The 19,686-nt window shown below is 37.7% G+C and overlaps 1 protein-coding gene across 1 annotated transcript in view; it reads left to right on the top strand.

The window, feature by feature from the left end:
* Positions 1 to 19,686, top strand: part of UST (uronyl 2-sulfotransferase) — a 159,535-nt gene that overhangs the window by 95,279 nt on the left and 44,570 nt on the right. The window contains exon 5 of the mRNA XM_027725299.2: positions 7,351 to 7,504. Coding sequence (XP_027581100.1) covers positions 7,351 to 7,504 — 154 coding nt within the window. The remainder of the gene's footprint in view (positions 1 to 7,350; positions 7,505 to 19,686) is intronic.

The raw sequence follows: 19,686 nt of genomic DNA, 5'->3' as shown, positions 1-19,686 counted from the left end.
CTTTTCAACTGTGATTTGATGGAAGGCTAAGCACAAATCTAATGTGCAGTTTGACCTTTGTATGGTCTAAGCAGGTTTTTTGGGGGGTTATTTTTTTAAAAAGCATTGCTTTATGGTGAGTTTTTCCACAGATTTTAAGATTATTTGATTTAAAATTTGTTTCCCTAGATTTCCTGTGTTCTTTGCATAATGGACTTTTTATCTTTCATTCAGCTGGTAACATGATATTCTCAGAATGGAGGTGATTGCTTGAAATGTAGTTACTGAAGGTGGGATCAGGCATAACACTGCAATTATCCTTTTTTTTTACTGTTGTTTGGCTTCCATGCTCATGTTCACACTGTAGATTACCAGTCTGGGAGTAACTTAATTTAAGAAAGTAATTTAAGAAGTAATAATGATTACTCTAGAGGGGTACAAAAGAGAATAAAGCAAATGATCAGAGATAGAAAAAAATTACCTAAAAGGGCAGGAAAAGAAAAACAAATAGAAAAGACTGGGAAACAGGGGACTGTGATAAGACTTCTGACTTTTTATTAAAGAGGTTCTGCAGAGATAAAGGGTTCTTCATCAGTAACAGTAACCAAACGGTGTCTTGAATTGCATCACAGAGTTCTAGATCAGACATTAGGAAAAGGTTTGAACAACTAGGACACCAAAGCAACAGATTGTACTTGAGGATTTCACAGCTGCTAGTGGCAATTACATAGCTTTAGGCAAAAAGATGGACTGTGACAGTCCCAAGTCAGTTTGAGTCTTTCTTTTCCTTCTGTAATACATGATACAGACTCATTAGGTTTGAACCTAAAACATTCATCTTTCAGATAGAAAATATAAGTCTTGATTAAAAATCACCAGTAATGGAGAATCTGCTGCTCTTGGTAAATTCTTCCAATACTGAATTTTTCTATTGGATTGCAAATTGTGAGTTATTCTTCCTCTTAATTTTTCTGAGAAGTCCAATTGGCTCCTTTTCCTTGGATCTCAGAGTACATTTGTCCACTATATAAAGACTCAGCAAATTTTTCCCATGTAAGCTTTGATGTGTAATTTCTTACACATTGTCGTGCAGTCAAGTCTCAGCCTTCTCTATATTTTTTTCCTTCTAATTCTTTTTTTTTTCATCATTTTGTATTGAACTTTGTTAACGCTTTGCTGAAAATGGACTCTGTGCATGGTCACATCAGTGCTGTGCCAGGTCTTTGCTCCTTTCTGCTCCTGCTTCTCAGAGAAAGGGAAACTAGGATTATTCTGGCCTGTAAGGTCTTACACAATGCTGATAATGTGTGAAAGCAAGCATGTCCTTGCCAGAATTGCTCCTTCCCTGTGAGTATCCTCTGCTTCTGGTTCTATATGCCTTGGGTTTCATTTGCCATACTACAGTGCAAAATGTTTGCTTATGTCTTTCTAACCTGTGGCTCAAGTGGCTCTTTACCAGTAAATCACTCCCTTCTTTATTCTCTCATTTTGCAGCTTTGTTTTCTGAAAATAGTACCTGTTTGCACTTATCTTCTGAATCACAGATTATCAAGTTAAACTGTGTAGATTCAAAGCCTCAAACATGATGATATCCACAGCTCCCTTTGATGGTGATTATGTAGAATTTCACATCTGGAACAGGGCAGCCATGTTTTAAGTTTCAGTTACATTGATTTTTATGTTCTGTAGATTGTATACACGATATATACTGCCAAGGAATTTATTTTTTATTATACCTAATGTATTTCAGTTTCTATATGGACATTCCTAACATTATGCAGAGTTACTCTCTGCAACAGCCATTTCCACAGGACAGCTGGAATCACCCATAATTCTCTTGATAAGTGTATTCATACAAGAAGCTGAATATGCAGTGCTGAATGCATTGCAACATCTTTTGCATAATAACCTTCCTAAGAAGTCGAGACCCAGGATTTCATGTGAACTTAACTATCTCAGCCAAATCTGTGATCTCATCCAATTTTGAGGATGTATCTTTTCTACACATCATGTCTGTTGATTTAATACTTTCCAAAGAGCTATATCAGCTGTTCTACTATTTGTGGAAAATTTATTGTAATACTTTGTAATTAGCTTTTCTATTACTCTATATAATATGCATCATTTACATCTCTGAATTATATTGAAATATTAATCAGAGGTTCAGAGAGATCCTGAGCCAAACCTTTGAACAAAGTCTTAAATACAGGGTGTCTGGAATCAGGTGATTTTAATTAATGCAGAGTTTAGCTGCTGTTAGTGTTTTCTGTCTTACTTGTTTCCAGCTGTAGTTTTGCATTACATAGATGAAAACATAGTTAGTATTTCCTTTACTTAATTTGGGGATACTATACAGACCCAGGCACAATGTGTATCCATGTTAGTGCTATTCGTTGTGAATTCATATATTAAACTACTTTGATATCCTCAGGAGAATGAAAAGCATGGGAAAAAAAAAAACGCTCATTGTTTAGCATGCATGAATGACTGACAGAAATACAGCCTAAAATATTCTGGGAGATTTACAGGATAGTGAAATACAGAAATACAAGGGTTTATAGTGTTATCTTTTAGCCATTTGCTGGTCTGCAACAGCTTACTAAACAATTCCCAGAGGACTCAGTTGTAATTTTACAATGACATGACCTAGATACATCACTTCAGAAGCTGAAATTTCTACTGTTGAAATCACAGCTCCAGAAAGGGTAATTAATGAGGAGTGGTGCCAATGTGCATTATTTTACTGTTAACCTTGAACCACTGGGGCATCTTGTATCCCCACACACATGTCCCATTGAAGGCCAGGCCAGCCAAAGATGCAGTTTTGAAATGAAGATATTTATCTCATAGAATCATAGGTTTGTTAAGATTGGAAAAGACCTCTAAGATCATCAAGTTCAACTGTTAACGTAGACTGCCAAGTCCACCACTAAACCATGGCCCCGAGTGCTGCATCCACAAGTTTTTTCAACACTTCCAGGGAAGCCGATTACATCACTTCTCTGTATTGTTTGTTTTGTGTCTAAGATAAACCAGAGAGCAGTAATAAAAAAGGAAACTGGCATAAATTTTGGTTCAGCTTGTTGGGGAGAGGCAGCTTAGTTAGTAGTCTGTGAGAAAGGGAAAAGGCTTCGTGAAGCCAAAGTTTCTAACTGAAGTCTGCTCTACCTTGTACCAGTTCAGCTATGCCAGCACTACTGTGACTGAAATAACTGTATGGGTGACATAGGTGCATCAGTATAGAAATGCCCTATATCAACTCACTTTCCTTTTTTCTCTCCTAATTCTAAAGAAAAGGTTGAAAACGCGACCAAAACATAGGGTGAAGGCTAGGAGAGAGGCACTACAGACAAAAGCAGGAAGAGAAACTCCTTGATTATGGAGGCTGGCAATACCATGTAGCCCCAAGCAGGCAGTACCTCAGCTCACTCCTCTTTGCAGCCCACCCTTGAGGAAGGTAATTGGACTATCCCAGAGTTGCCTGGTGCCTTGTGTGCAGAGAAGGATTGCTTTGACACAAGTTCATGCTAGTGCAAGACATTATGGAATCTATTCATTTCAAGATACCTTTTCCAGAAGATAAATTTTGAAATAACTGCATTTTATTTAAGCCCTAAAAAGGTGAAAGTTGTATGTTGGTGTTTTTACATGACTTCTCCATGAAGCTGTGCTGCAGAGCAGGTAATTGAGCTGTAACATAATTGATGAGTAAATTGCTGGGCAATTGTGCTCTTGGCATGTGATTCTCAGTTGTACGACACTAAAAGGAAATTGTGCTTCCTTTATAAGAAGAACACAATATACCTGTCCCTATTAATATTAGGCAGCTGTCAGTTCTGGTTTGCTTCCATTGTATTGAATTTCTAGCAACCAATCTGTTTGTTTAAGGGGAGACATACATTAAGAGAGTAAGAGGAAGACAATGTTTTTATAGAGAATAGATTAAGAGTCATCTTTTCCTTGAGGAGTTGTACTTTGCCTGCAGGGATGAAGAAACCTGCTTCTGCTTGTGCATAGAGTTTTGTGCTAAATGGAAGGGCAGCAGCCTGCTGAAGTGAAATGAAAAATAATAGAAGCTAAGCAATCCTCCATTTTAAAGCCAAGCAAATCACTTTGGTTGATTTTTTTTTTCCTAACTCATAAGAGGTTTGTGAATGGTTTTGACATGTAATAAAATTGGAATTTATCTGAGATGTTTTTCTAAGGGGCAAGCTTGCAACATCTGGCTTACTTCTTAAGCTGTTTTTTTTTAATTGGCTTTTATTAAAAAAGACATAGGGGAATGTATTATTAATGAACCTAACCATCATTGATTGAAGCCTGAAAATATTCCAGGTTAGTTGATGAGGACTCCAAAAATATACCTTTCACAACAGAGCAGTTAAAACTAATGGAATTTAATAGTATTTATGAAATAAATCAGGAGTAGAAGTTAAATACAGGAAGAGCACTGCAGAGGATTTGGTGTGTACATTTGCAGTGCTCTGCTGGAGTGGGGCTGTCTTGGCCCACTCTCCCAGTTGCAGCAGTGTGCTGCTGGACTTGAGAAGGATCGGGTAACTTCATCAGGCAGGATCCAATCATGATCCCACTCAGATAAGGTAAGTCTTCTGCTCAAGCCTAGAAAATATTATTCTGCTCCATTTTAAATCATTCACAAAAGGTGTTTGAGTATAAATAAGGTGACATGATGTATAATTAGACCTCAAATGTATTTTTTCGTAAGAACACTTTCAGGTGGGTGTTGTTAATTTGAAAAGTTTCACTCTGGAGAGCTAAGTAATGTTTAATATGTTGTGATTGATAAGTATCTAAAAATATGCAGAACATACTTGAACAAATGGAGCATTGATTTGCCCTTTTCTCTAAATAGCTTAAGGTAATTGATTTTTTTAATGGGTAGGATTTTTTATGCTATGTGACTGCTGTTTAGCTTCCATAAAAGACTCTCAGTACAGTCCATAGAAACAAATGGTTAGAATCTGAAGTTTTATAAACTATGTTTTAAAAAAATGCACATTTGAATAAGAGCCAGAACAGACTTAATTTTCCTAAAAATTCCTTGCTTGTTGCCTGGTGGAGCAACTGCAGCTGGGTGTATAGCAGGCTGGTTACATTGTGCAGAAAATCAGAAATTCAAGCTGTCTCATGTTTGGGGGGTGGGAGACACACACGGTCTCCATTTCAGAAATGGAAGTTCCTTTGTAGCATTTGTGAAAGGGTGACTTCCCATCTCAGCTGTCTTCTTGGAACAGATGAGCTTGTATGAGCCTCTTTTCTCAGAGCTGTTGGTACTGAATTTACAGTCCTTGTCTTCGGAGACATGACCTTACCAGCAAAAGGATGGGCTCTGGGACTTTGGTGGATTTGTTATGCAACCTCACCCCTCCTTTTACTTCAGAAAAGACAATATGTGTTGAAAATTTCTATCTAGACAACTAATAGCTGTCTGGTTTTGATTTTTCACTCTTCTGATGAACACTTGGGTTTAACATCCTCCACAAAACCCAGGGTACGACGTCTCTGCTCTCTTGCTTCTCTGAATCTTGTAATCTTTTTGTCTCTGTCTTTAGACAACTTGCTGCTGTCATCCCTTCTTACTGTCTCCATTGCTTCCCCTTTTCTTTGCTCTTCTCCACTCCCTCTGTCTTTAGATTATTGCTGATCTGCATCAGGCAGCACGAAGATAGTGTTCAGTAATTTAGATGCAATCTATTCTTGCCAGAAATTTCACTTGAAAAGTTTAGTTTTCAAAACTACCAGTCATGACATTCACCAAAAACTTTCTATTTGAATAAATTTTGTCAAAGCTTTATGCCCTCATTGTCCTGTGGTATTTGCAGGAATGCCTTTTTTTTAATGTAGGTCTTATTTCTGTATAAAAACAAAAAGCAGCAAAGATAAACTTAGAGAAGAATTCAGGATACTAAATTCATGAAACTTTACTTGCACACCCGTGTCCAAACTGGGCTATGCACTAATTAGGAAGCAAGGAGCATCTGCCTTTTTAATTGGATTGTTTCAAAGTTTTATGCTGTCTGTGCAATTTCAAATTATGGCAGTGATCCTGCAACATTGAGGTCAATGAAATACTGATACGCATAGTTATTCATGAGACAAGCCTTTGCAGACTGTATTTAGAGGCCTGGGGAATCATGGAGATTCAAAATCAAGTTGAAACTCTATGAGATTTTTCTATTGTCTTTTACTAGAATTTTTAATTTTAAACAATTTTGCTTCCTCTTTAATATTTATGAGAAACTCTGATCTTTTATTATATGAATTCAATTATTCATCGACTCAAAAAATGAGGAGAGGCTGAGAGGTTTTTTTAATCTAAAGAGTGTCTCCAGTTTTCTCTCTTCTAATCTAATATTTTACATTTTAGAAGAAAATATTTAAATTGTGACTCAGAAAATCATCAGAATAGCATTTAAATACTTCAGTGTGGCTATGTCCTCTAGCTCCCAAAAATAAAGCATATGCTAGTGCTTCAGTGAGAATTGTTCACTTAACTGGGGAATCAGGAGGGAGAATCATAGTCCATGTTGTTAGATCAGGCAAATTCCAAGTTGAATTTATCATATGAACTTCTCAATTCGGGAAGGTTTTGTTTTGTTTTATTTTATTCTTTAACTCACAGCGTTTGTAGTCCATGAGTCTTTTCCACGAATATCCATTTTTCAATTTTGATCACAGAACAGTTCATGAAGTGCAGTACAGGGATAAGGTTTTGTGTAACCATGAAATAACCTCAAATACAGCTGGTGGTGCAGGCTGGGGGTGAGGGAATGAAGGTCTGCACAAGTTCCAGCAATATAAAGGTGGAAATACCATGCATATCTGTCAGTTCATCCAGAGGAAGCCTTTGGAATAAAGCTTACGTGTTGCAAAATCCTTTGCACGTTACGATACTTACTGTACAGGTGAAGGTGATCCAAGTCTGCCTTATGGCAGTTAGTGTTTGGTGGTGCCTGCTCTGACATGACTTCCCAGATGGCGAATGTGTTGAGATGAAGAAATGCTCATTCTCTGATTCATCTGCAGAATGTTTTCTTCATCTTGAAAACAGCAAGGAGAGAACTCAAGAAGCAAAACTGTTGATACGGTAGAAAAAATGGTCTTAAACCAAAAAGTCTGTAGTACACATAGAGCTTAATGTGATATCATATTTACTGTTTGTCCTAAAGAGATCTTACATGCATTTACAAAGTTTTGATAACTAGTTGTAAGAGTCTCAGTTTCACTCCTAACCTTGTAAAATCTGTCAGTTTCTGTAGGAAATAATTTGAAAGGATTCAGGTGAGAGATAATAGATACGTGCCTGTGTGGAACCTTCTGATGAGATTTGCCCATTTTTCTTTTCACCAGGTTTGGAGGAGACCAGCCGGTGTACATCAATATTATTAGAGATCCTGTCAATCGATTCCTATCCAATTATTTTTTTCGACGATTCGGAGACTGGAGAGGAGAACAGAATCACATGATCCGTACCCCCAGCATGAGGCAGGAGGAAAGATATCTGGTATGTTTAAATAAAAGGCTTCAATTACCAATTTCCCCGCATCGTTATATGATGCTGATGTTCAAACTGGATGCTTGAAAAGTGGCAAACTGAGGCATCTTCTGTCTTCCATTTTTTCCTCTGTCTTTGTCTTGCCTGGTCCTTAGTTTGCTCAGCTTTACTGTGTAGAGCGTTGCTGATGAATTGTTTGATATTGTTTGAATCTTGTATAAACTGACAGCAAGTCCCAGATTGCCACTGTTGAATTACGATCCTTTCACGGAGTTGGATTTGCAGTGTACCATAATATAATAATTCTGCCTATATTTGTCACTGAGAATATTCAGATAGACTTTTAGGATGAAACTATGTCTATAAGTGTGCAGCCTCAGAGGAAAATTGTGAAACAGAGCAATTCAGTGCGCCCAAGCCTCTAATATTCTTGCTGCTAAATTGTTTGTACTATTCTTTATACTAGGGCTCTAATCTCAGTTCTTGGTTTGGTTTTGTTGCCTTTTTTTTATTAAGGTGATGGCAATAATGCCAGATAAGGTATTTATAATAAGTTTTAATTTTTTGCAACTGCTGAATTGTCGTAACACCTGTCAGCCTTTGTTGTAGAGCAAGGTCCCATGGCAGTAGGTGTTCAATTAATGCTCAATAAGAAACACGGGGGCAAGGGAGGTGGTTGGTTTGTTTGATATTGATCTCTTTGCATGCACACAGATACCTCCCTAAAAAGGCAAAATGGTGGAATTAGTTCTTACTCTCTCTATAATGGAGATCTGGTTTGATTGGACTCAGCCTTCAGCCACACTTGAACCTGAAGAGGATTCAGTAACACAGAGGTGCCAGGACAGCTTGATGGTCTGCTGTGAGATGTTGCAGGCCAGACATAACATCAAAACAAGAGAGGTCTGCAGCTTTTGGAGAACAAAGAGAGGATGTTTTGATGATGTTTTGGAGGGGCAGTAGAGTACAATATACGTGGATGAGCCATAGAGTACAAAGCTCTGAAGTGACCACACAACATGTTTCAATCCTAGATGAGGTCAGATGGATCCAAGGAGGGCTGAGGTTTTTTCTATGTTATGGGGTTGTGTTGATTTTTTTTTTGTACTTTCTTACTGTTGTCTGCTGTTGTAGACAAACTTATAAATTATGAATAATTGAAGGGGGAAGTATCAGTGTAACTGTGCGTAGCCTTAAATTTAATGACATCTGCTATACGTTAATCATTTCAGTAATGTTGAAAAGGGTTTCTTATTTGCTATGTGCCTAGAGATCCCTGTGTCAACTGAGCAGGTCTTGACCTCCTGGTGTGCAGAGTTGGAAATCTTTGCATGCTGTGTGTGCTTGGGCTTCTGCTTCCTCACCTGTGAATGGGACAACGGGGTTGCAGAAATTAATGTGGGGTGGGTTTTATAGTATAACATTTACCTTTTTAGCACTGACATGTTTTCTCTTTTGAAAATGTTAAAAGTGAGTGGTACAGTCTGTACTTAACTCTGAGTGCCTTTACTTCTCATTTGAAGTGCAGTGATTGGCACCTCTTATGACTGACTCTTTAAAAGTTGGTGTTAATTCAATACTGCCTGTGCAGTTTAAGATGTGATATGTACAGCCAGTGAAATTTTGCTTCAAGCAGAACTTAAATGAATAGATGTAATTCCCGTTTGTTGGTTTAAAAGCTAATAAAAATCACCTTGCATTTTCATTTGCATTGGTATGTTCTTTAAGAAATAAATTATTTATATACACATGCACATATGTATGCACATACAGATCAGTATAAAAACTATAATGAAAAAAAAATAAAAAGTGGCTGTCTGAGGTCAGTAGTCAATTTGTTCAAAAGACGGTTTGTTGGTCTGAGGCACCATCAGCATCCTTAGTAAAACCTATTTTTGCATTTTCTTTTTGATCTTCTCTGCTGGTAATTCAGTGTTAGAATCCTGGAAAGGTTTTTGGAATCTGTCCTCCATCCCCTTCTTGGCAGACTTTGGCGCTCACTTGCACTGCTCAAAGAGAGCAGTTGCTCCTGTCACAGTAACATATAGTGCACTTGCCAGTGAAATTCATTTTAAGGGAAGCCACTCATTCTGAATGTTCAGCATTTTTAAGATTTGCACTATCCAACCACATCATATATTGCATGACTGCATTTTAATCTTTTCCTCAGTGGTGTGAGGAAATCTATTGGAATATATTTTAAAATTCAGGTATTGGATTTTTTTGAATCATAGCTTCAGAAATCTGCAAAATCAATTGCCTGATCTTGCTGTGAAGAAAGTAAGCAGCTGGTTTTACCTCTGAGCATGAGCCCGTAGAACACTTTAGCACAGGACTGGTCTAATCACAATTCTTCCCTAATATTTTTTTAAATTCTAAACTCACCAAAAAGCATTACTTTCTTACAGGGGACTATTTGAAGGATAAGCTTAGATTTAGCATAGTAAGTAGTTTCAGTATTGATCACAACATTAAACCCAAGCTTTTTGGGATGAGGTGTGCCTGACCATGAGCAGATACGTGAAAGCAGGGGGAGGATACGAGCTTTTTACTTTTCTTCTTCCCTCATGCCTCAGATCAATAGCTAGGAAAGTACAAAACTGCTGATTACTCCACAACATTGAGTTCATTGCTGGAGAACCCGAGAAGCTGTGTGTTGACAGTAGTTATAGACTTACAAAATGGATTGAAGAAGTTGTAAATGTAACTTTTCTGTTTTACCAGGAGAGACAGGTTTGCCTGCAAAAGGTATACATCTCTTGAAAACAGGCTAGTTGTGCTTTTATTGACCACGATGTTCTTGGCTTCCTATCTCTTAGGAGGTGGTGTGGGCATCTGGAAGCCTTTCCAAGCCATCCTGGCATCTTCATCAGTAGCTGCCAACACTGGCCTTCTCCCATGAAAAGCTGAGAGTGGCATGTGTGTTCTCTCAGAAACTGCAGTGTGAAGTTGTGGGAGCTCAGCACCTCTATAAAACAGGCTCTTAAGGGAGGAAAAGCATTTTAAGATCAGGTTTTGTGTCTGAACTCCTGATTGGCCTCTAAGTTGTGATATCCCTAATGGAAGTAGTCCCTCCCCTCAATTCTGATCCTTAAGACAAAAAAAGGGAATTGAAAAAAAAAAAAAAACACCTTGAAGTCTTGTAGTACCTTGCATTCTGTTTTTTTAACTTTGAAAATCTGAACTGCCGACATTGCGAAGATCAGAAACAGAGACAGAAATTTGCACCGTTCACTGATCATTTGAAATTTTCTCTGAATAGGGCTTCAGGCTTTGACTCTGGTCCAGGGAAAACAACCATTCATTCAGGAGTCAGATAAGTTGTTTTAAATGTTTTGGTAAATGTCTGTGTTTACCAAAATTTAATTGAAAGTCGGGATAGAAAACAAGCCCTTTATTCATGAGTCAGATATGGCAGAGGCAGCTGCTGCAATGTGAGACTCTCTACCCAGATCAGCCAGCCGCTTGTCCTGACCCAGCACTTTCTCTGCTGGAGTGAGTTACTGTCAGTCACCTGAAGAGATCACTTCCAATCTTCCCCAAAATAAATAGTGGCAGCGCGTTAGTGTGGAGTATGGCAGAGAGGTAATTACTGGTCTGAAATGGTGGTGAGCACCTCAGGTCAAGTCTCAAGCACACTCAGGAGAGATTCACCCTACATTATGGTCCTGTAAGATGAAATAAATTCATGAAAGTTAATTTAAATCCATTGTAATGAATGCTTTACAGGTTGAACTAGAGTTCTTATAGTAAATATGCTTCAATAAAGCAAGCAAGCCCTTATCAGCACAGCTGTGACTGCTGCTGGTACCAAGCAAAAATAAAATATGCGCCAGATGATTTAGTTTAAGGCTTGGAAGTGCAGAAGGTCAGAAGTACCTCTGATGAAGAGAGGGACTACTATAAATATTTGAAAGCTTTGTATTAAAATTGTCCTTTCCAGAAGGATTGTTAGTAAATATGTAGTATTTATTACAGCTTCAGTGTGAGACATCAAATATGAAAGGTTTTCATCTTTCCTTAACGTTTGATGAAACTTTGATCTAAGATAGCTGAGGCTGAATGAGTGTGTGAAGCAGCATAGTCTGCATTGTTGTCTGAATTGCAGGAAATCTGGTTACATGGGATTCTGATCTTTGTTAGCTTCTGAATAGCATGGCTCCTAACTGACTCAAGTAAAAGGTCTCTGAGCTAATTTGTCAGAAGCGAGGAAGTTTGTATTTAAAAAATCATTCAGTAAAATAAGAACTTGTCACCTTCCTATGGGATCTTTCAGCTTTCCATTATATATAATTACCAGTTCAGTTTACACCACATCTCTGTGTGGCTCAGCATAGTCTTTCAACTTCATCTCTGAAAATAAATGTGCTTTTCTCAGCTAAAAATAAAAATATTCTAACAATATTCAGCCTTAGTTATGTTAGATTACTCATGCAAGTGATCCTATAAAGGAGCATCTGTCTTTTTGTCTTTTAAATGAAATGTTAAAATATTTGTTTAAAGTGTGTTAGGGTTACTGCAAAGAAGGGAAGTAAAATTCAGAGTATGTTGGAGAACTTTTAAGTCAAATTTCTTACTAATGAAACTCTCCTGTGACAAACATCAGCTTTTCTGGCTAAATATTTAATCCAATGATGTTTAGGTTCTTTCATAAATTTCTAGCAAAGTTATAGAAAAGGCTGAATGGTTAAACTCCATAGAACAATTTTTTGTGTTCCTGATTCTTGAGAATATCCTTATATGACTACAATGGTTTTCATTAATAGAAGAATATTCACTAAATAAAATAAACCAAATTTATTTATATCCTCAAATTTCTATCCACAATGAAAACTACTCTCCTACCAATGTTTTCTGACAGCAGCTGTCTTCTTTCCTGTGTTTATCTGCATAACAGAAATATTTAACCATGGGTAATTGTATTGTGAATTGTCATCACTGGTTGTCATCGATGGTCATCACTGAACTTTTTCCTTCTTGACTTTAGATAAGTTTCTTGAAGCTTTTCAGTTGCCAGAGACATGGCCTCCGGGAGCAACCATGGTATGGAACCCATGCCTTCATCTTCTAAATGTCAGTCCCATGAATGTTTCTGTTTAAAGAAAAAAAGGGCAGTGAGAGAGTTGTCTGCTTGCAGATTTGATGGAGTGGGGGAATAGAGGGTTCATGACTCTATGTGATTTTTCTTCTGAGGACCTCACAAGTGTCCACTGATTGAACGTGGTAACTTTTGGAGAGGGTCTTATGAACCTGGTTGACATCATTTAGATTGGAAATCTGAGGCATGCAGAGGTTAAAATGATTTACCTATATCTGTGCAGTGCATACGAGATATTAGGGAGTTAAATATATACATTAAAAAGTATATTTTTCAGTTACTGGGTTCTGAGCGATAGCTAAACATTTTATGCCCTCTCCATGTTTTCCCTACATACCCACGTACACACAGTAGTCATTTTACTCCCTGTGTTATATATTGGTGCTGAGCTGGTTTGAATTGGTCACTGGATATGCTGCAGTGAGTCCTGAGCTGCAGCGTAGCTTTGCAGCTGTAGATCTGGTTTGAGAATCACACAGTAGCATCAATCTCTGTGGCTGGGAATAGGCTGCCAGGAGGGCACTGCTGAAGCACAGCCACCTGTCAGCTGACCCAATTAGAACAGTTTGCTGCTTCTTCCCTCTAATGAGTGCTTTTAATAGTCTCCAGCTGTTTCCTTTTACTGCATTACCTCTTCACAGCAAAATTTCTGGCCCATTTTTGTAGCTCTTCATCTGTTGTGTGTGCTTTAAAGCACCATTTTTTTTCCCTTAGATTCTCCCATTTTGTATTAATCAATTATTGAACCACAAAGTTAATGATAATTCAGACCTCAGCTGGAGGAGGAACTGATTAAACAACTTATAAAATGTGATATTGAAGGAAATGTTTTCATGGCTGACATTTACTTTTCAGTTACTTTAATTTACAAACCAGTATTTTTTTAATGTTCCCCTGTGGAGTTTGCATTCCAAACATTGCAGCATTATGCAGTTATACAAGAGCAAGAAAGTGTGCCTTCCTAATCTGCTTTCATTCACTAGTCTGAGTCGGTAGCACATAGTAAGTAAGCAATATAGCATTGGTTAAGATAACAACACTAAAATCTTTCATGTAATTCAAATACATGCTTATATTAATAGCAAACATAAGATTAATACCGTGCTTTTATTTTAGTGATACTATTCTGTGTTGCATTCCTTTTTGTGGAGACAGGATACATGATAACAACAGAATATAAAAAAGGTGAGGTACTTTTTTCTTGCAGCGTTATACTAGTCTGAAAATTTCTGGCTGTTGCAAATGTTAAGAAACTACACAAGAAACCAGAAACCAAGTAGCAGTAGAGGTCCAAGCACTAAGTACCCACACTCTTATTCAGACTTAACCTTATTACCAGGTCTTACCATATACTGTGTATTGGTAGTGCTATTTAAGACATTTCTATATATAGTAATTTAAGTTCTTTTATTGAAGGACCTTGCTGTATAAAGTTGAGAATGGTGAATCTTCATTTTTATGGTGATTTTGCCAAGTTTGTTATTTGTGCCCTTTCTGAGCATGATGTTCCTCTTGATGTTCTCTCTTGTGTTCTTTTTTGGTGTTTATTTGTTGTGGTAGCCTGGGGAACTAGTTTTCTCCAGCTTCTCTATACAAAGATACTGTTTGTAGAGTGTAAAATCCCATTGACAAAGAGTCTACTATATGGATGCTGGCTTTCTAAGGCCATGTAAACTGTATTAGGGAAGAGGGTATGTCTGTGTTATATTTTCAGGAGATATATTCTTGGAGATTGAAACAAGAATAGAACAGAAAAGAGCATTCTTTTGTAGCCCAAGGATAAAGCCAGTCTTGCCTTCAGTGAAGGCGGGAAAGCAGTTTTAGGGGGATAAAGCTTATTTCACACAGAAAACGATGGATTCTCAAAAGCCTGTTGAGAGTGAAATCTTCTGTGTGTGGTAGATGGTTCTACCCTACATTAGCTTAGTTCTCAGTAGCAGTCAGAAAAGACAAATCAAAAGCAATAGAGAGCAAAACAGAGGACTTCATTGTGTATAAATCTCCAGTGTGTCTGCACTTGAATTCCTACATTTGTGATCTCCCTTTCCCAAAATGGGTTTGGAAGAATGGGAAAATACTCAGTAATGGGTAGGAGCAATGATGAAAGGCTGAAATCATTACTATATGAGGAGCAGCAAAGATTAGGACTTTCAGATGAGGAGGAAGGAAACAAGGGAAAAGATATGTGAAGACAAATTCTCAGGAGGCATGGAAAAGTGGCATCAAGGACGATTGCTTGTGGGCTGTTTCAGTGCAAGACCTAGAGGATCCCAACTTGAATGGGTAGTTGCCAGGTCCAGGAAAGAACAGAAAGATGATGATAGTTAGGACAACATGTAGTTAAGCTGTGAAGTCCTTGCTCGTCATTGTTGTGAATAACAGTTTATATATATTCAAAAAGGAAACATTTCTTTACAGAGGGAGTGATCAAACACTGGAACAGGCTTCCTAGAGAGATGGTCAATGCCCGAGGCATTTCAACATTTAAGAGCCATTTGGACAACACCCGTAAAAACATGCTTTACATCAGTCAGCCCTGAGTTGGTCAGGCAGTTGGACTAGGTGATCCTTGTAGTCTTCTTCCAGCTGAAATATTCTACTCTACTCTATTTTAAAGAGTCTAACTATGTAGCCTTCAAGGGTTGTTAATTACCAGAGCAAGACCTCTTCATTAGAAAATAGCTGATAAGTACATATCTGAAGCCTCAGGCTTACTCAGAAAAGGTTCCTGTGTGTATGCTAAATGTTCCTCATATCCCGTACCAATTTTCTGAAATTAGTGATTGCTCTGGGTGACTCAAATCAAACTTTGTAATTACATGCTTGCAAATGAAATCTGCTGCTAGCTGATTTATATAAGATAGTTACAATTATAGACATCTCCACTTTAATGTGTTGTATCTTGACTTTAAAGTAGTTGAGTGTTCTTGGGTATATGCCACAGTGGATAAGGCTTTGTTGTCTTACAGCTCTGCCGATCAAATGAATTTTTGTAAGATCCAAACTGATGCTGAAGCTACTAGTTGTTAATGCTGTCACAACTATTCTCAAATTTATCTTTAAAAGCTAAGATACAAGTGCCTTTAAAGTATAAAATGCTTCCACAGCTTTACATTATGCACTGCTAAAAGTAAAGATACCAAAACAGAAGACGTAAAAATCTTTAAGATAGTGGGTTAAAACATTTTTTTAAGTGCATGCTTTTCAGAAACTAGAAGTCTCTTGGTTTTGATTTACAGTAGTTTCAGAATGGATGACTTTCAGGTGTTTGATAGTCAGTCTCAATTTGCGTGTTTGAGTTTTCAGTTCTCATGAACTTTGTTAACGTGAAAGCAACACAAAGACACTTCTAAGGAGATAACACTTACATGGTTCTCAGTAGGTGATGACTTAATGATAATTAGCTGACAAGTAACTGTTGTAGGTGAATGAAAACAAGAGGATTGTGTGTGATATGAATTCATATCAATTATCTTCGGTGCATGGTCCAACTATGTGCATTATGAAGCTGAAGAGTAGTCTTCAGTAGTCATCAAGTAAAACTGATTATTAATATTTTGTTTGTCCTAAATTGAAATAGAATTATTTTTAGAACTGGAATGGTTTATCATGCAGAGGAAAAGAATGCCTCCAATTTCCATTTCTGTTAGTATACATTTTAAAATTAATATTTTTAAAGTTACAGTTTATACATGGCCTGAATTACAGAGATGTGGCATTGACCAGCACATAGTCCCTTTAAAAAATATGGTGTAATAATATATGTATATGTGTGAGTGTGTACTTAGAATTAGGAGTGAGACTTTTTGAAATGTTAAGTATTATATTCATGTTTAATTAAAACATTTTTTGAAGACTTGTCTAATGAAATCATGATAGCTGTCCCTAGAAAACCTGACTATAAAACCTAAGTACACACCTTGCTAGGAGTAGACCTGTTTCTTTTTCCATGTGCTCTAACCAGCTTAAATGAAAACTCTTTCATTGAGAGTGTGATGGGGAAGAAAACTGCAGATCCTTTTACTCCTGACAGAGGAAGGGCAGAGAGAGACAGTATAACTGCCAGTAAATTGAATGTGTTCAGGCTGTGGCATGATAATGTAATTTCAAGCAGTCAGATACTTCCCTCTGTAGGTGTCAAAACCTGAAGGAACTGACAATCCATGAAAATAAAACTTAATTTATTAGCCCGTTTTATTCCTTGTCTGTCATTTGCCTTCCTCTTTCCATTTTGTGGTTTATACTCAGTTTTCTGGCTGTCAGTGCTGCCAGCAAAGTGAAATAAGCTGAGATCCTGATCTCTAAAACTTATTAGCTAAAGCAAAGCTGAAGCTTTGAGGTGGTGGATGGCAGGGAGAATGCAGGGTGGTGGAATTAGGCAAACTGCCTGCCCGTGGTGCATGGCTGACATGGTGAGGGATAGCTGTGTTTTTATAAAAGCATCCAAGGCTCTCCTGGGCTTTAGGTGTTTGTTGTAAACAAAATATTTTCCTATCGTGTAATTTTTTGGTGGTAGCGTGGACTCTTCTGTTGACTGCAGAATGAGTGGGTCACACTTCTGAATTCTGTATTTTTAAGACACTGAAGTAATTTAAGTTGAAACTGTATGAAGTGGAGATGGCATTTTGTGGAAAAAAGGGACATCAGTGCCCAGACATACTCAAAACTTAGCTTATCCTAGTTTTTCTGAAGTCTGTAAGGTTCATTGTAAGCTACAGAGTAAAATCCTGTGCCTTGTCCTGGTCCCAGCTCACATGGACCCCAGGGCCTGCTGAAGCACAGGATGCGCGCTCCTTTCGGGTACTGTCTGTCTGTTCTTGCTCTATTTGCTTCAGTATGCTTCTACAATGTAGAGGTGAGCATTTGTGTTTCTACAAAAACAACCAAATGCCATAGGTTTGTGTTGGCAAGTGGATTGGGATGTTCCCTCTGGTTGCTTGGCCCTGCCTGACAAGTGGCTGGTGTGCTTTCCTATAGGAGTACTCTTCAGGTGTCAGATATTCCAGCAATCAGATTTTCCATCTTGGCATGAAAGATATTGCTGCAGTTGCTTTTCTTTTTCCTTCTGAAAGAATTTTTTTGCGAGAGTGTGAATTGTGTTGTAAGGATCTCAGCATATTAAGAGCTTCAGTTAGATGAACAGTTTCAGTATGGAGGCTCCAGACTCATATTAGGTGTCCTCCCTTCTCATTTTCTTCCTGAAGGGCTATGGAAGGATGAGGGACACAGTGAGGTGACAGATTGACTTCTTTGCCAGACTGATAAGCAATTGCAATCAAAAGAATAGTTGGCAGGTTCTGCTGCTTAGTGCAGTGGGAGGACTAATGGCTTCTGTTCCCTGAAACAAGTATGGATTCAAACCACATGCTCTAAGGCATCTTGGCACCTTAATGAACTGGAAACCCAACAGAGATAACCCCAGTCATCTGAGGGATATTGATGGTCAAAGGAAGTCTTTCAGAAAGCGATGTGCACCCTGATTCCTTCAGCCTTTTTGTGGTGGATTTTACTCAAATTAAAAAGAGAAAATAAAGGCAATTTTTCATAACTTGATGAGATGATGTTACCAGGAGAAAATACGAGGGAACAGCATGTGCTAAACTGTAAAACTGTATTTGTTGTCACTGAGTTGGGGTTCAGGGCATTTGGCCATTGTTTCCTTTTAGTCAGTCAAGTAAGGAAGGATATTGCTGCCAGGAAATAATTTTTAATTGTCTTCCTTGTAATTCCACATTCTTTAAAGAAAGAAATGTGAAAAAAACCTGAGAAACAGGCATCAGCTGTTTCAAATGTGCTTTTTTCCTTTAAGATGGCTATTTGTAGTTGAATTACCTTGTTCAAAAATGCATACATCCCTCACCAATTTGCTGATGATGTTGTGTGGTCATGAGCTATCATGGGAGTAGTAGGTGCCTATCTTGAATGAAAAGGTAATTCCATCTTTCATGATAAGCAGTAGACCTGCTGTGTCAGCTGAGGGAATATTTTGCCCATGAACAATATAGTGAAAATCTCCTTTGAAGTAAAAGCAATGTTCACTTTTTCTATTATTCTAAGCATTGCTTTATTTTTTTTTGTTTACTAGTATTTTCAAAGCTCCTCTATCCCTTGTAAATGTAGTTGCTTTGTATAAAATCAAAACCAAACCACCAAAAAGCCAACAAAGGATATTGTCTGATTATTTGTTGTTCAGGACTCTGGAAAGTGGACTGACATTGTTTTAGCAAAGCTGCTTACTGCTCAGTGAATTACTGAAACACAGTCTAGTCAGGTTACCTTGAACACAAGATTTTCCTATGAACTCTGATCCAAGCAAAGCCAGCCACTATTCATAACTGAGCTTGTCAAGAGTAATTTCCTTTTTCTTGAGGAAAAATCCACTAACCAGTGGCAAATAGGAAACTTTCCATGGTGAAGATGGATTGTTAAATGATATTATTATTTTTTCAAAATTATTTTGAAAAAAGAAAACTAAAGTGCTTATCCATAGCTGAAGGAAAAAAACATGAACAAAATTTCTTGCGAATGTAATCCGAAGAGTCGATGTCTTTGATAAACAGAAAGGGGAAAAAAGAGCATATTTTACACTTTTTTCCTCTTCCTAGCAGATGTATTAACCTTAGTGATTTTATACTTGATCTTGTGACTTGCTGAACTTTCTGAAGCCATAGCACCTGAGATGGGTTTCTGTGTGGGAAGGGAGGTTTGGTTTTGGTTTTCATAGTTATAAAAAAGAACTTCAACAGACAACTGAAGATTAAAAAAAAAAAAAATTAAAAAAGAGGCAAATAGGAACATTATTTATGCTTCTGAACCTGGTAATTTTAGGAGGTTTTTAATACTTGGTGTTGTCAGTACAGTGATAGTCTTGTCAAACTGAAAAGTGGAATCAGTAGCTTCCATTTGGTGTCTGCTATTCAGAATGGCAGTTCTCTGAATGATGCAAAGTATTAGTAATTTTCCAGAAAAGCATTAGAACTGTTCAGCAGGGGGAAGATTTTAACTAGGGAAACTAGATCAGGGCAGCAGAACAGAAACCACCTCCAGATGCAGCATCAGGGAAGCCACGTGCAGAAGCAGTGTGAATTTCTTC

Source organism: Pipra filicauda, unplaced genomic scaffold (assembly GCF_003945595.2).
Source record: "Pipra filicauda isolate LSUMZ 115617 unplaced genomic scaffold, ASM394559v2 scaffold42_size3861933_pilon, whole genome shotgun sequence".
NCBI classification, from domain to species: domain Eukaryota; kingdom Metazoa; phylum Chordata; class Aves; order Passeriformes; family Pipridae; genus Pipra; species Pipra filicauda.
Note: the sequence above shows the minus strand (reverse complement) of the source record. Positions and strands in the feature narration are given on the sequence as shown.